An 18,222-nucleotide genomic window follows, 5' to 3' on the forward strand; every position below is an offset into this window, starting at 1 on the left:
GTTACACTGTAGCTTAGGGAATAATGACAAGAAAAAAAGTCTGTACATGTTCAGTACAGACGCAACCATTGTAGCTCTTCTGGGAACGCTGATGCCACCTCAGCATCAGCCGATCCCGATTCTCCCGTGATCTTCAAGTTCTTGAGGCTATAGCGCTTTACGTAGCTAGCCAGCCATCCCTTACTAGCCTTAAACTCCTTCCTCTCGCTCACAACACAAGTAGTGAATGAACAAATGAGACGCAAGGCAAACAATGCTCAACTTCTCAGATTTCCCAATCTGCAGTTGGTTGACTCCGCGCATGCGGAACCTGTGTATAAGGAGGGCCAACTGTATTTAGGGCAGTAAAATATTTAAAGTAAACAATTCATAAATATGTAAACAACCTAAAAGCCTTGCTCTGCACAGCAATTCCTCTCAACTGAAATGAGCAGACCTGCTGTTCCTACACCAGGTTTAACCTGGCACAGACTCAGCTTGCAGATGTCCCTGCCTTAAGTCCTGGGAAACTGCTGCAGGCCTCTGATTCCACAATCCACACGCAGTCAGAAAACCCCCGAAGAAATGCAGCACCTAAACTCTGACTGGCAAGATCCATGCAGGAGAAAGTCCTTATGATCATACTGCATACAAGAGCCAAAAGCCCAGCAAATATCCACAGACATTTCCCAACAAGTTCCAGCCCTTTGCTCTCATCACGTTCCAAATTATCTGTTCATTTCCATAGATGGGTAACTGTTCAACAGATCAACACATTTACACCACGTACCAGTGGGAGGGTTCTGCAGCAGTTGTTTTATCTGGGTTGGAGAAAGTTCAGTCCTAGGCAGGGCAACAACCACACCTAACTGCATCAGCTGATTCTTCATATTAGTCTGTTCCAGTGAATTGAAAAGGTTGGTTGCTGAGACTCTTCTGGAGTTTCCATTTGGAAAGCGTTCAACAACATAGATCACCATTTCTGTCCTGAATACCAGAGAATAAAATAAGTTTTAAGGCGTATGGACAGCCAAACACATTCAGAAAACTGCCAGTTGCCAGATGAAAGAAGAAGTGGAAAATGTTGGCGTTGGGGGGGGCCCCTCTTTTGAGCGAGCTGGTGACAGGAAGGAATATCTTAAGCAATATTCCCTCTCACAGAAAATAGGACAACTGATCTGAAAGATCAACTCGCTCTATCTCTCTCCCTCCAAAGATGATGCACAATCGATGTTTTCTGTTTTATTTGAGACTTGCTGCACTTGCAGAGCTTTGCTTTTGTTAACTAAACACTGGAGCAAACAGTGTTACTCTAATTCTGTTGGCACTACATCTGTGTTGGTATAATGCAATGCTGAACAGAAAGATAATTTCTCTACCTTTAGCAAAAAAAACAATGCTGGAGGAACTCAGCAGGTTGAGGAGCACTTGCAGGGAGAGGAATTGTTGACATTTTAGGTCGAGACCCTGTAGGAATTCTGAAAGCAGAGAGAGAGAAAATAGCTGGTATAAAGAGGATTTCCACTCATCTTTCAGACCTGATACAGAGTCTCAACCTGAAAAGTCCTCAAATCCTACCCCCTCACCCACTACCGCCCTCCCCACAGGATGCTGCTCAACTCAAAATTCCTCCAGCACTTTGTATTTAGTTCCAGATTACAGCATCTTCATTATTTATTTTTCTACCTGTTTTGTAATTAACTTGAAGGTCAAATTTGAAGAAATGAGAAAGGATCTAAAAAGCGTGGATTGGGACAGGTTGTTCTCTGGCAAGGATGTGATGGGTAAGTGGGAGGCTTTCAAAGCAGAAATTTTGAGAGTGCAGAATTTGTATGTTCCTGTCAGGATTAAAGGCAAAGTGAATAAGAATAAGGAACCTTGGTTCTCTAGGGATATTGGAACTCTGATAAAGAACAGAGAGATGCATGACATGTATAGGAAACAGGGAGCAAATAAGGTATTTGAGGAGCATAAAAAATTCAAAGAAATACTTTAGAAAGATATCAGGAGGGCTAAAAGAAGACATGAGGTAGCTTTGGCAGTCAAGGTGAAGGATAATTCAAAGAACTTATACAGGTATATTAAGAGCAAAATGATAGTAAGGGATAAAATTGGTCCTCTTGAAGATTAGAGTGGTCGGCTATGTATGGAACCAAAAGAAATAGGGGAGATCTTAAATGGGTTTTTTGCATCTGTACTTACTAAGAAAACTGGCGTGGAGTCAATGGAAATAAGGCAAACAAGTAGTGAGGTCATGGAACCAATACAGATTGAAGAGGAGGAGGTGCTTGCTATCTTGAGGCAAATCTGAGTAGATAAATCCCCAGGACCTGACAGGGTATCCCCTTAGACCTTGAAGGAGACTAGTGTTGAAATTGCAAGGGCCCTGGCAGATATGTTTGAAATGTCGGTATCCACGGGTGAGATGCCGGAGGATTGGAGGATAGCTCATGCTGTTCCATTGTTTAAATAAAGGCTCTAAAAGTAATCTGGGAAATTATAGGCCGGTCAGTTTGACGTCAGTAGTAGGTAAATTATTGGAAGGAGTACTAAGAGATAGGATCTACAAGTATTTAGATAGCCAGGGACTTATTAGGGAGAGGCAACGCAGCTTTGTGCATGGTAGGTCATGTTTAATAAATCTATTAGAGTTTTTCGAGGAAGTTACCAGGAAAGTGGATGAAGGGAAGGCAGTGGATGTCTACATGGACTTCAGTAAGGCCTTTGACAAGATCTCACATGGGAGGTTAGTTAGGAAGATTCAGTCACTAGGTATACATGGTGAGGTAGTAAATTGGATTAGACATTGCTTCTCTGAGTGGAGGCCTGTGACTAGTGGTGTACCACAGGGATTAGTGCTGGGTCCATTGTTAGTTGTCACCTATATCAATGATCTGGATGATAATGTGGTAAATTGGATCAGCAAATTTGCTGATGATACAAAGATTGGAGGTGTAGTGGACAGTGAGGAACGTTTTCAAAGCTTGCAGGGGGATTTGGACTAGCTGAAAAAATGGGCTGAAAAATGGCAGATGGAGTTTAATACAGACACTTTGGAAGGACAAACCAAGGTAGAACATACAAGGTAAATGGTAGGACACTGAGGAGTGCAGTAGAACAGAGGGATCTGGGAATACAGATACATAATTCCCTAAAAGTGGTATCACAGGTAGATAAGGTAGTAAAGAGAGCTTTTGGTACATTGGCCTTTATAAATCAAAGTATTGAGTATAAGAGTTGGAACGTTATAGTGAGGTTGTATAAGGCATTGGTGAGGCCGAATTTGGAGTATTGTGTGCAGTTTTGGTCACCGAATTACAGGAAGGATATTAATAAGGTTGAAAGAGTGCAGAGAAGGTTTACAAGGATTTTGCCAGGACTTCAGAAACTGAGTTACAGAGAAAGGTTGGAAAGGTTAGGTCTTTATTCCCTGGAGTGTAGAAGAATGAGGGGAGATTTGATAGAGGTATATAAAATTATGATGGGTATTGGTTGAGTGAATGCAAGCAGGCCTTTTCCACTGAGGCTAGGGGAGAAAAAAAAAGAGGACATGGGTTAAGGACATGGGGAAAGGTTTAAAGGGAACATTAGAGGGGGGCTTCTTCACACAGAGTGGTGGAAGTGTGAAATGAGCTGCCATAAGGAGTGGTAAATGCCAGCTCACTTTTAACATTTAAGAAAAACTTGGACAGGTACATGGATGAAGGTGCAGGTCAGGATTAGGCAGAAAAATGGTTCAGCACAGCCAAGAAGGGCCAAAAGGCCTGTTTCTATGCTGTAATGCTCTAATGTTCTATGATAAATTTTAATGCTGAACAAAATAATGAGCTGATTCCAGGTGCTTTCACATGATGTTGAAAAGCTCAATGCTAAAAGAAAGTGGATCATGTCCCATTACCAAATTCCATTCAAGTTAAGCTAAGGTTACAGAAAATAACACTGACAAACACGTGAAGTGCACTTACTGGTCATCTGGCAGAGCTCGGATTCCTTCAACATTGACCATGATTTGTTGTAATCCTCCAAGAATCTTGTGTAAAGTTTCTACAACCAACTGTTGCTGGTTTCGAATGTCTGCTTCTTTCTTGTTAAAAGCCAAAGCTACCAGACCATCCTCATCCTTGTTACTAGGTATGCAGCTGAAACCAACAGTCTACAGGGAGATGCAAAATACTGCAGTATGAATGTAAGCATGTCTACGGATATGTTTTCATGAACTAAATCTTGGGAGTACAGAAGTTATAACAACATTGACTGTAGTTCATACCAAATCTATTTCACAGTACCAACTCTATAAACACAATTAATGTCAAATAACAATCCCTGTTCACAAGATGGTTTTCATTAGTAGTTCATTTCTACTTGTTGCAATGAATCTAACCAAATATGCAAGCTCATTAATTTCAGATTTGAATGATTGAATATTACTGAATAGAATGGTATGATTTGGTGATCTCCTGACTGCCAGCTTTAAGCACAGTGTTACTTCCAGACTGGAATAAAAGCAGGAAAGCCACTGAAGCTTAGCTTTGAAGCCATCCAGAAAATCAATGGTTTGACAAAATAAAATTTTAGATTTATAAAAATACTGTTTGCTAGATGGTTCATTTTAGCCTTTGCAGGTAATTGCACAGTTCCAATGTATACTTTTGGTCTGTGTTAAGCTAGTTACTATTAATCAGGGTAAAAAATGCCAGCCACAATTCCCACTTCTGATCCACCTCACAGGAATAGCATATCAGTTGAGATACCGTGGAAATCAGATTGGTTTTGAAGCATCTCCAAACTGGAATAAATAGACTCAAAGTCTTGACACTCACGGGTGGAATCTCCAAAGGGAGGGATTCTTACTTTCAGCCAACTCCTTGGGAAAGGGGAAGAAAGTAATTGCTCACCAAAGGTGTTCAAATCATTATGCTTGCATTGCTGGAACATCAAATAGATTTTCTTAACCTTCATTCCTGTACCTCCCACTCTGACACAGTACAGTCTTTGATTTCCATTATATAAAAATATTAACTCCATTGTCAAAAAGTATTTTTTTCTTTGTTGTTTCTTCTCATTTCCATCATAAATGTATAGTCTGTTATTCTGCAACTGTCCCTAGCTCAATGTCGGCAAACATAATACGCAGAGGATAACAACCAGAATAAAATGTACCAAAGATCCCCTTTGTAACAATGGAGACCAAACATCAGTGAAACAAGTACTTCCATTCCTTGGGCCTTTCATATCGACACAATATCTCCCAAATGACTAAGTGTTTCTTTTTCTATTTGTCCAATGTGCATTATTTTTTATTAACCAGTGCTCACATCCTTTGAAGATACAGTACACCTACTAGGGCCTCCTGATGATAATGGCATTGTCAGGATTTTGACAAATTCACATCCATGTTTTACTGTGAGGAATTATATGCAGAATTAAAAGGGCTAAAACCTAACTGACTTATTGGCAGCTTGACAAGTCAAGCTGTGAGAATAATGTATGAAGCGTTTGTTCCACAAGAAGCTTCTCGGTCTACCCTTATCAAAATATGTGATAACAATGTATATCAGCAGCTCCAAACAGTATTCTGGGCTCAGTTGGATGCAGATCTTCTCAGTCTTGGTGAGCAGGGACTCTGTGTTGCCAACTAAGAATGCAAGCTTGCTAATAAACTGTATGTACTTTTAAGTAAACTGTGACAGTTATTCCCTGGGTCTGAACCTAAAGGCCTCTGGTAGAGAGGCAAATCAACAGTTGCACCAAGAATAAAAGTATTTATGAATATGCTTTTGCCTTCATTCATCCTCCACAACACCAATACCTTAACTTCTTTTCAATTTCAGCTTTGAAGAACATATCAAAAAATATAAAGAAGTTGAAATTTCTTTACCTTAAATCGACAAAAATGATTTTCTTGCGTGAACTCAACAGGAGCCAAGTTATTGTGAAAGTAGCCTTTTCCTGTGCCCCAGAAGGCCTGAAGTTGGTTCCACCTGGCCAATATAGCATCACGTTCATCCCCCAGCAGAATGGGTGCAGAAAGGGCACTGGCCGTGTTGATCAATTGAACTGTCTGGGCTTGAGGCTGCAATGTCTGCCCCAAAAGGCCTCCAGCTATAAATATACAACAACAAAATTTCTTCTTTGGGACTAAAGGTGTTGGAGTAAGAGTTAGAAAATCCTGTGAGCTGAATAAGAGGTAGAGAAAAACCTCTAGTGTATGAGTTTTGAAAGATACCCAACACAAGAATAACATAAAAATATCCCAAAATGCAACAAATCCTTCAGATGCTGGAAATCCAGAGCAACACACACAAGATGCTGGAAGAACTCAGCAGGTCAGGCAGCATCAATGGAAATGAATAAACAGTCAATGTTTCAGACCAAAACCCTTCTTCAGGACTGGAAAGAAAGGGGGAAGATGTTAGAATAACAAGGCGGGTGGAGGGAAACAAGGACAAGCTAAAAAGTGATAGGTGAAGATAGACGAAGACAGGTGGGTGGGGGGTGGATGAAATTAAGAAGCTGAGAGGTGATAGGTAGGAAAGCTAAAGGGCTGGAGAAGAAGGAATCTGATAGGAGAGGAGGGTGGATCATGGGAGAAAAGGAAGAGGAGGGGCACAAAAGGGTGGTGAATAGGTAGGTCAACATCAATTTCTCCAACTTCCAGTAATTTGTCCTCTTCCACTCTTCTTCATTTCCACACTCTTAACTCTTCTCCTTACCTGCCTATCACCTCCGCTTGGTGCCCCTCATCCTTCCCTTTCTCCCATGATCCACTCTCCTTTCCTATCAGATTCTTCCTTCTCCAGTCCTCTGCCTTCTCTACTTATTGTGTCCCAGCTTCTTATTTCATTCCCCCTCCCCTACCCATATGGCTTCACCTATCAATTTCCATCTTATCCTTCTTCTCCCTCTACCTTCTTATTCTGGCATCTTCCCCTTCCTTTCCAGAACCGATGAAGATGCTTGGCCCAAAACACAGAATGGTTATTAATTTCCATAGATGCTGCCTGACCTGCTGAGTTCCTCCAATATTTTGTGCATGTTGTTACAAATATTCCCAACAAGCTATCTGTATGCCAACATACAGAGGATGTCATAACTTCTCAATAACTAGTTTTGAACAATTGTTATGAATTGCCAATATCATTTTTCAACTTCTAGTTTCATATAAACTAAAACTTAACTACTGAGAATCGCCTCCCTAAGAACTTACTTTGCTGTTGAGTGCCAAAACTACCAAATCCTCCAAGCGTGGAGCCAGCCACCAAACCAGGTGCCAGACCTGTGCTTGTACCTGTGCCAAATCCACCACCAAATCCAAACCCCTTATTCTGTGTATTCTGGAAAAGGCCTGGGAAACAAGGAGAAAAACAAATGGTATTATAAAATCATAAAACACATGATAAACTTCCTTGGGGTAATCCAAGATTTATTGTAGCTCAGATTAATCTAACGGCAAAATAGTAATCACTTTATGTACATCAAGATGGGTAATTTGGAAAAACTAGCATAGCAATGATTTATTAAGTAACTACTAGTTTTTCTTTAAAGTAAAAAATAATAGCCAAGCTCAATACGATATTGTACCCTTTGAATGCCAATAAAATACACATTCAAAAAGAAAGGCTTTACCTGAGGAATTTTGCATAGATACTACTGTCGTGCATCTCATGCAATAAGACAATGGGGAGAATATTCATCTTAATTTGTTGTAATTAAAAGAATACAAGTAATTGCATTGAACTCCATGCATTTAATTCTATTGATTTCAATGGAATGGGTACATGGAAAGACAAGAACAATAGACAGTCAATACACAGCAGCACTTTGGAGTAACATGCAATGCATTCCTCTCTTTGACATTTTCTGAAGTGCAACTTCAGAAACAGAAATAAAATTTGGCCTATGGTGAGATTTAAACCAATGATCTTCTCATCAAAAAAGGTAAATATATCAGTTATTCAGTCTACTTGACTATCAAATTGTTGTTAAGACTACTAACATTTCCTCATTTTGGGTTTCCTCAAGCAGGTTTTAATGCTATTAACTTACAATTTCTGTTTACATTAAAGAACTGCCTTGTCAAAAACACAGATATCATTTCGTTAGGTCTGAATTGTGCAGTCTGTTCCCTTAATATTTCAGTACTAACTGACTGAATTGCTTTCTCCTTCCTATCAATTCTTCTCGCCATTTTATTATTGATTTACTGACGTACTTGCTGATTAAAGTTCCAACACTCAAGTATCCAAATACTTGGTTACAAGACTCTCCCGCATTGTAAAGTTACAATCTTATCATAAATAAACAAATTTATATAAAAGATCTTGATTTCTGCCAGGCTAAAACTGCTTCCAGATGCAGTTTGCAGCCCTACTTCAGACTGTTCATATAGTCAACTGTTTCACTGTCATGGGAATAACAATGGGAAATCTAGTCAAATTTTCACTGGCTGCATATTTCTCATAGGATTATAGCCTACTAGAGAATCAGTGAACAGGGAGCATATATAAAACAAAAGTGAGCAGCATTCTGATACACTACCTCGCCTGGCACTCAGATGTGTTCCCAGGAATGAGAGTTCTAATGGAATTAATGCTAGAAGTCAGCACTGACAGAAACATAGATGAATGCTGGTACTCCTACAGCAATTAACTGATTAAGGTAATCTTATCACCTTATGTGGTATTGAATAATGTGTAATGGCTACCCAAGAAAGCTGGAGTGAGCTATGCAACTGTTTAGCACTGAGATATAGTGGCAAGAACTGCCTACTAAGTCAGTATGATGCCTGTGGTCCATTGCTGGAGATCATCAGTGGCTGATCCACGTGTTGGCAGATAGCTGGAACCTACAGACTGGCTCTGCAGTTTTGTTCAGTTGAGAGATCTCCAGAATGGGAAGAGCTGTGCAGTCAATGGAAGAGAGCAGAGACAGAAGCTTCCATCACATCCAGTAGGAGGCAGTACTAGAAAGTACAGGAGTTGGGTGTTAGTCAAAGCCAGCCTCAACAGTGTGCGCCGGACAGAGTGCACTCCTCACCATACCACCCCCATCAAATGCAGGAGGCTACACTGCTTGCCCCACCCTACCCAATATCAGCCTTCACAGGCAGCCTCTACACATTACCTGTCTGGCTCACAGCATGCCACAATGCACTGTGATCACCATTAAAATGCAGAGGACTGAGCTTCATGCCATATTTCCATCACGGGAGTATATAGCCTAAGCTGATGTTCCTCTTTCTTTTAGTAAATACATGTTATTTTTTCCAAAAAGTACCTATGGATTTTTGAAATCTAAGATCAATAGTGTTATAATGAATAAACACTGTAGGGTAGCGCTTTGTGGGATACTTGTGTAACGGAGACAAAACTTGGCACCAATCACATAAGGAGATATTAAGACAGGTGAATAAAAAGTTATAAAAAGGAATACGCTTTAAGCAACATCTTAAAAAGTTTTCAGGAATGGAATTCTAAAAGTTCATATTTTTGCAGCTGAGAGCACAGTTGTCAATGATGGAACAATTAATATCAACACTGATCAAGAGGCCCAAATTAAAAACTACAGAACTTTGGACAAATTCTAGGACCAGATGAGGATTTGAAACCAGAGTCTTAAAATCAGGATGAACTGCTAAAAGGGAAATTAGCCCAAGGGCAAGAGAGTTTATGATCATGATCAAAGATAATGTCTTTGGATTCCCAATATTTAGTTGCAATAAACTTTTGCTCATTAGGAACTGTACTGTTAAAGGCAGTAGAAGAGTGAAGATGGCTTTCATGAAAATATATGAAAGTGCCCCAATGATGCAGCGATTGGTGCAGCTCATCTATCTTGATCTCTGTGGGGAGTTTGCACATTCTGCCTCTATACATTGCATCCCAAAGGTGTATTGGTGGATTAACTGGCCATTATAAATTATCCCTAATGTAGGTAAAAAAAAAAAGGAATAACTAATGGGCATTTGCAGAAGAATAAATAGCAGAATTAAGGAAATAAGCACTGCAAATGAGACTGATGGGATTATTCTGTTGGAGGCAGGTATAAACATAATGGACTGAATGGCCTTCTTATGCACGTGAAAATTTGTTCTGTTTTCAACTCACATTGCTGACATGTAACAGGAGAATGGAAAGGGACCAACAGTACTAGATAGAGTAACAGTATAGGTGAGGGATCAGCAGACAATGCAGTTGATTCTCTGGTTACAACATAACAAGCACAAATATAACCAGGTGAGTGGGAGTCAGCTGAATGACAGTGCATGAATGAGAAGACTTAAAAAGTGAAATCAGAAGCTAATTTACTTATTAGTCCTGATGATGAATAAGTAAACTCTGCTACATCCTTTCAAGTTTGCATGTCTTAGTCTTAAATAAAACAAAGAGGAACTCTACCCTTGGGGAGAGCAGCCAGGGCAAAGCAGAGTAATGGAATTAACTGAGTTATGGTTCAGAACAATCCTGAAGAAATGTCTTGAAAAAAGGACATCATCAGATCAATTTAGCTTCTAAGAGTTTTTCCTGATCATCACAGACAGGGAGGAGAGGACAAAGGGCTTACACCTAGACTGGAACCTTGGAAATGGCCAAATAGATATATTGTGGATTCCTAGTAGAACGGAAGGGTTCCCAGTAGAAACAATTTTGAATCAGTGCACAGTTCTATTCATATCATGGTCTAAATGAATCAAAGTAGACTAGTGATTTTTTTTTAAAAATAGGACAAGTTGACTAGCAGGCGCAGGACAGATGTCATAGTCTCTACACCTGGTCCTGACACACCTAGAAAACAAGGATATTTAGGTCAGAAAGCTCTTTCTGGATCTCAACACGACTGTCACACAGGCTTCAGTGAACAAACTCCGACTCTTCGGTCTAACCCACTGTGCAACTGGGCTTTAGACTTACTAACCAACAGATCTCAGATAGTCAGGATGCACCTCCGCTCCTCCCTCATCATCCTCAACATAGGTGCTCTCCAGGACTCTGTGCTGAGCTGATTGTTGAGAGCTGGACTACGCACATCAATACTCACAACCTTCTACAGGTGCATAGTAGTCAGCATCCTAACATGCTGCATCACTGCACGGTAAGCAAACTGCACTATGGTGGGCAGGAAAGCTCTACAAATGGCAGTCGAAGCTGCCCAATGCATCATCGGCACCCGGCTACCCACCATCATACAGAAAGGTGCTATAAAAGGGCCAGTAACATCATGAAGGATCTCACCCATCTAATCATGAATTGTTTGTCCCATTCCCACCTGTGCGGAGGCTATGTAGTATCCATACCAGGATCAAAACCGTTACTTCACCCAAGCAGTACAGATGATCAACACCTCCACATCCTTCCACGTCTCCTACCCCAACCAATAATTTATCATTTCCTGTCAGTCATCTTATGTATAGACACTCTTGTGCCTAGCGTCATTTTATGGACGTAGAATCAACCTACATATATAAGCTATTTTAGATGTTTATATTTATTGTGCTCTTTATCCTATTTTTTTTGTGCTACATTGGATCAGGAGTAACAATTTAATTCTCCATTACACTAGTGTATTGGAAATTACATTGAACAATCTTAATCTTTTGGGATGTGGACCAGGACTAGAGTCTATTGGCTGCTGTTTTATGAACAACAGCCCAGTGCTTCAGTGAGCAGACATTATAGTGTTCAGCAGGAGTCTGGACTTCATCTCACTGTTGGGCCATTATTTTGAAATAGTGACCCACATTTCTAGATTCTCCCACATAAGGATGTGTTGCCCATGTCAAAACCCTCCAGAATATTTTGTGTTACATTTGCTGAACACCATAAAAGAGAAGATTTTTATTTCTACTACCCTAGTTTAAAACTTAATTGAGAAGACATTTCAGTATTTTCAAAAGTTCCGTTAATATAGTTGCATTAATTCCAGAGATGAAGAGTACTGGTCAGTAAAACCTTAATCCCTTAAATTGGCAGTTTGCAGATGGGACTAAAACTGACAGAATCATAAATAGTATGGAAGGTTCTCTTGAGCTACAGTTACATCAATGTATTGATGAAATGGGCTGATAAAAGGCATACAGAGTTCAATTCACATAAACGTGAGGTGGTACATTTTGGGAATACCAATGAGGCCAGGACATATACCATTAATTTGAGAGCACAGGTGAACAGGGAGACCTTGGAGAATAAGCGCAGAGATCCCTGAAGTTGGCAGTGGAAGGCACTTGCAATTCTGGTTTCATTAGTAAGGGCACTGAATACAAAAGCAAGAAGGTTATGTTCCAACTTTATGAAACTTTGGTTTGGCCTCAACTGAAGCACTGTGCGCATTTCTGGGTGCCACACTACAGGAAGGATGGGACAGTGCTAGAGCAGATACTGAGGATGCTCACCATAATGGAACATTTCAGCGATGAGCATAGACTGAAGAAGATATTCTCGCTGGAGCTGAGGAGTAAAGAAGGGAGGTGACTGTGGTATATAAAATCACGTCAGGTATAGATAGACAGCAGGCAGCTTTCCCCACATCAGAGGTACACAAAACAAAGGGATTTAGGATAAGAGGGGAGAGATTCAAAGGAGACATGAGGCTTTTCCAACAAGAGATTGGTGAGTACCTGGAATGTACTGCCTGAGAGTCATTTAAGTGGGGCACTGGCAGCCTTTAATTAAGTCTTCGGATTAACACTTTATGCTTCAACAAAGAAGGGTATGTGCCATGCGCTGAGAATAGGGAATTGTGCGGGTGTGTGCCCAATGTTCATCGACAATGTAGTGGGCCCGTTTCCTTGGTGTACTTTAGAACTTTAACATGATTTAGATAACAATTTGAAAGCTTAGTTCCAATTATTCTACCACTATACTGCACTTTGTTTCAATTCCTGTACTGTAAAATTATCTTTGGGATATTCCCTGAGGCATCAAATGGTATCTCATCCCATGGCAAAAACTGGCAACTTGAAGCACAAATTGAATATGGCACCAGAAGCAAATATTAACCCTTCAAATCTGTACAGGTTCTTGGTATAGTAGTTCTGTCAGTCTGATTTCATTACTCTTTACCTAAATTTCTGCAAATTAGCTTTCTCCTAGTATTTTCCCAATTTCTCTTAAAAGTCCATATGGATTCTGTTTTCACTATCTTGCAGGCAGTGAACTTCATATCAAAACTACCTGCTGAATTTAAAAAAAGGCTTCTCCTTTTTTTAAGTTTATCATCTCTGTCACACTGTGTCATTGTATGTGTATGGCGAACAGCTTTCTTACATCAAATCTACTCTTGTCTTAGAGAACTCTAGCTTCTCCAGTCTAACCTAGCAAGTAGATTCTCATCCCTGGATCAAATGTAATAAGTCTTTTCAGCACATTCTCTGGCACTCCCACAACCTATACAATATCTCAATTGTGGCCCAACCAATAGCTCAATATAACTTCCCTGCTTTCCTACTCTGCGCATTGGTCAGGCCAAAACTAGATACTGCATCCATTTCTGATTACTGATCATGAAGCACCATTGGTCACCATATTCCAGTCTAGAACTATTTACCCCTACTCTGTATTCAAGCCAATTTTCTATCCATGTTACTATTATTTATTTCCTTTTATAAAAATCTGCTGATTCAGTGACTTCCAGCTTATACCACTAAACACAGCATGCAGCGCTGTTCCACTTCACCTTTATAATACAACACTACATTCAGCAAAGTGTTATGTGCACATTGGTATTTCTCTAATTCTCTCTGACAGGCATTTACCATTTTGTTTTTTTTTTACCTGTTACCCCAGAATTGGCAGGTGTTGAGAAACTGAAAGCAGGAGCAGCTGTCGTAGTTGTGCCAAACCCTCCAAAACCACCTATGTGGATATTTAAGAAAAATCAGTTCAACGAAAAGTAAAATAATTCGTTAACCTACATATTTGTGACCCATCATTATTTCAAAACATTAAAATATCACAATGTTCAGAGCTTTAGTAAATCCAAATTTCATCCAATTTCTCACTCCATAAATACAATCTCAGGCTAAAGGTTACAAGACAACAACAGATTAATAAAACCCTCACAAAATGCTGGTAGAACATAGCAGGCCAGGCAGCATCTATAGGGAGAAGCGTTGTCGACGTTTCGGGCCAAGACCCTTCGTCAGGACTAACGTCCTGAGTCTTGGCCCGAAACGTCGACAGCACTTCTCCCTATAGATGCTGCCAGGCCTGCTGTGTTCTACCAGCATTTTGTGTGTGTTGTTGTTTGAATTTCCAGCATCTGCAGATTTCCTCATGTTTGCTTAATAAAACCCTATTTGCTTGTGAACAGTTCTACAATCTACTCCAGTAGAATGAGTCAAAGCTCCCTTTCTACCTCCAATAACTCAGAGCTCATCCACAGTTCATCAGTGCAAAGGGAACTTTCACAAACTACAAGAAACGTCTTGCTAAATCAAGAGAGTTGCCTGGCTTATTTGTGCAATCATCTACAATAAACCATCTTCTTTAAAATTAGATCAATTGCTTGGATTACTTGGAACCTCCTTCATGCAAGATCCATAGCCTGCAGATAAATTGAGAGCCAGTAAGACTTGATTAGCTCTAGTTAGGTTGATCACACAGCATATTATGAAACAAAATTTTGACTGATGAACAAGATGTGTTACAGGTCATTCCAAACCTTAAAATTCCAATCCAAATAATTTGAACTATATTACCAGATATGATATTCAAACCAGCTAACTTTAGAAAATAGCTTTCATGATATTTCCAAATGATATTTAGGCTAATATTCTATTAAAGAATTATACAGACCAAGCAGTCTTTCCTTCCTATCAAGTTCAAGTTGACCATGAAGCACCTATTTACACCAATCCCATTTTATTCTTCTCATATTCCCCTCAACAAACCCCAGATTTGACCACTCAACTGCACACCGGGGGAATTTACAGCTGCCAACCCACACATCTCTGGGAGGTGGGAAGAAACCAGAGCTGCACACAGTCACAGGGAGAACATGTAAACGTCACTCGTCCGAGCATTGAACCCAGGTCGCTGGAACTGTGAGATAGCAGCTCTACCAGATGGGCCATGGTGATACGATGATACTGCCGCTGATACCGCATTAATGAACATACAATCACTTTTGAGGTGAAACACAAGTCATAAACCAGGCTCATTGAAAGTTTAAATTAAAAAGCATTCTACAAAAGAAAATAGTAGCTCTGATGAGATTCAATCTCTAAAAAGTGTATCCTGTTCTTCTTGGTCACAGATGCTTTTGTGTACTTTAATTTCAAAAACAAATCCAGATTCAATAGCTATATTATGACAGCATGAATAAACTGTCATAATAATTATTCAATCATATGTCTTATTTATTTAAAATAATTATTTGACAAATGCACCAGCTAGTATAAAACAATTTTCTCTTCACCTCCACCAACTGAGTGAAGTGAGAACACCAAGTACAGTGGTCAGAATTTGTAAAATTATAGAAATTAATTTTTTGATTAAATTTTGTCAGACACTGAATCACAATCTATCATGCCACGATGGCAAAGGTAGTTTCAATATTTTATTTCCATTGTTTAATGATGGGTCACAAACATCTACCAAAAATACAATACAGCTAGAGAGTCTACATTATGATACCTTTTAAACTGAATGAGTTGTAACACTGAAAGATGGAATGACCCTTTCTCACTCAGTTACTACAGAAATTATGCCAAAAAATTAAAAACTCAAATGAATTACAAAAACCTCTACAATGAAATACAAGATGAAGACAAGTTGCCCATGCATACCACTTTACAAATAATGTTCAAAGTGATCTCAAACTGCACACTAACTTCTATACAAGTCTCAAACATCCTATAAAGTAACATTTAAAGCAAAAGAACACAAGATTTAAGAGAGGAAAATTCCTGGCCCAGTTCTAAAACCAGTAGAAAATATATCCATCTCAACTACTCTGCAAATGTACTAAGATTTGAACAGACAGTTAAACACTGATGCTACAAACTAATATTTGAAATGATCTTCTGCAAATTTGCAAAGTGAACTTCTTCCCTTTTACTTTGAGCCATGAGCATATCTATTTTAAAAATAAATTAACTTTTCTTGTTAAATTGCAGATAATGGAATTTCTAATTCAAATTTTCATGTGTCCCACAGGAGTAATCTTATGAACTGGGACTTCAACACTGCACTTGCCACATCACAAATGTCCACAGTTTCATCTACTACACTATTACTACTGTCACACAGGATAAGTGACTCAGAAATAGTTATAATTATTCCCACCATTGAAGACATCTTGAAAAAGGAGGAGCCTTAAGAAGGTGGTATCCATCATTAAGAACCTTCACCATCCAGGATATGCCTTTTCTTATTATTACTATTGAGGTGGTGGTACAGGAGTCTGACACACTCAGTGTTGTAGGAATAGCACCTTCTCTTCAATCAGATTTCTAAACAGTCCATGAACACTATTTCATTCTTCCTGTTTTGCACTATTTAATTTTGCAACTTACAGTAATTGTTATGTCTTGAACTGTATTGTTGCCACAAAACAACACATATCACAACATATGTCAGTGATCATAAACCTGATTCTGAACATAATTAACTCATACAAGTGTAGCAGCAAATGGATGTCTAACATCAGGAACAATTTGGCTTCAAATTCCATGCATAATCAAATCAACATACCCTCTCAAGTATATTTATTATAATTTGTTTCTATGCCCTTTAATGAGTTTTAGTCAAATATCCTTTTCCTTTTCTTATTGCCCAACAACAATTAAAGGAAATGCCAGAATATTGCACGTACAGTAAAAAAAACATTTTTGTAAACAATATAAAAGAGTGAACAGCCATTTAATTAAACTGGTCATGTGGCACATCAATTTAAACGGGGAAAAAATCTGACAATTTATTACAAATGCAATTGAGCCAATCAGATCCAGCTGATAGAATGCATAATATTCTCAATAAACATTCTCATTTCCTAATCTCACAGTGTCAATTTCTACAGTAAGACTTAAAGATAAATGTAATAGTGCATGTGGATATCTGATTTTTAACATGTTCACAAGAATTCAAAGTTCAAAGTAAATTGTATTATCAAAGTATATAAATGAGACCATATACAACCCTGAGATTCATTTTCTTGTGAATCTATAGAATAGTAACTGTAACAAGATCACTGAAAGACCACCCAACTAGGGCGTTCAACCACAGTGCAGAAGATAATAAACTGCGCAAATGCAAATATAAATAAATAACAATAAATTAACAAGACCATGGGATGAAGAATCCTTGAAAGTGAGTCCATTGGCTGTGGGAACATTTCAATTATGGAGTAAGTGAAGTTGAAAGTTATCTCCTTTTGTTCAACAGCCTGATGGCTGAGGTGTAGTAACTGTTCTTGAACCTGGTGGTGTAATTCCTGAGGCTCTTGTACCTTCTACCCAATGGCAGCAGCGAGAAGACAGCAAGATCTGCGTGGTGGGGATTCCTGATGATGGATGTTGCTCTCATATGACAGTGTTTCATGTTGTGCTCAATGGTTGGGAGGGTTTTACCCATTAATTCATATATAAAGGCAACATCTGAACAGTTAGCATACAAACTGTGTGAGCCTAAGGTGTGTTTTGCTTTTGTTTATTAACTTGAATACAACAGTTGGCTGATTTTAATAAAAGTTGCGAGAAATAAAGAGGGCCTATTTACAATTATAAAAGGAAATTAATCAATATAACCAGATGTCATCACTGTGTATCTGAACTTTTTAAGTTTTAATTTTGGCTTACATCATTTGCACCTTTTTCTTTTATTGCTAGTTAAAAATCAACAATTTTGCTCATGATCAGATCCATTAACCCATGCACATCAACTCCACCCAAACCTTATCAACTCTTATTCTAACAATGCACACAAAATGCTGCAGGAACTCTGAAGGCCAGGTAGCATCTAGGAAAAGAGTACAGTCAATGTTTCCAGCCAAAACCCTTCAGCAGGTCTGAAGTAAAAAGCTGAGGAGTAGATTTAAAAGGTGGGGGGGGAAGGAAGAGAGAAAGACAAGATGATAGATAAAACCTGGAGGGGCAAAGATGAAGTAAAGAGCTGGGAAGTTGATTGATGTAAGAGACAGAAGAACATGGAAGAAAGAAAAGGGGGAGGAGCACCAGAGGGAGGCAATGGGCAGGCCAGGAGTTAAAGTGAGAGAGGGAAAAGTCAAGTCAACTTTTATTGTCATTTC

General features: G+C 39.1%; 1 protein-coding gene across 3 annotated transcripts in view; it reads right to left on the bottom strand.

Moving 5' to 3' along the window:
• Positions 1-18,222, bottom strand: part of nup54 (nucleoporin 54) — an 80,090-nt gene that overhangs the window by 13,448 nt on the left and 48,420 nt on the right. For 2 of the 3 annotated variants that reach the window (XM_059988815.1, XM_059988817.1), the window contains 5 exons: positions 13,749-13,829; positions 7,187-7,324; positions 5,858-6,081; positions 3,945-4,132; positions 770-966 (listed from right to left, as the gene is read on the bottom strand). In XM_059988815.1, the coding sequence (XP_059844798.1) occupies positions 770-966; positions 3,945-4,132; positions 5,858-6,081; positions 7,187-7,324; positions 13,749-13,829 (828 nt within the window). The remainder of the gene's footprint in view (positions 1-769; positions 967-3,944; positions 4,133-5,857; positions 6,082-7,186; positions 7,325-13,748; positions 13,830-18,222) is intronic. The other variant, XM_059988818.1, reaches the window with a different exon arrangement.

The sequence above is a fragment of the Hypanus sabinus genome, chromosome 14, assembly GCF_030144855.1.
Source record: "Hypanus sabinus isolate sHypSab1 chromosome 14, sHypSab1.hap1, whole genome shotgun sequence".
NCBI lineage: Eukaryota > Metazoa > Chordata > Chondrichthyes > Myliobatiformes > Dasyatidae > Hypanus > Hypanus sabinus.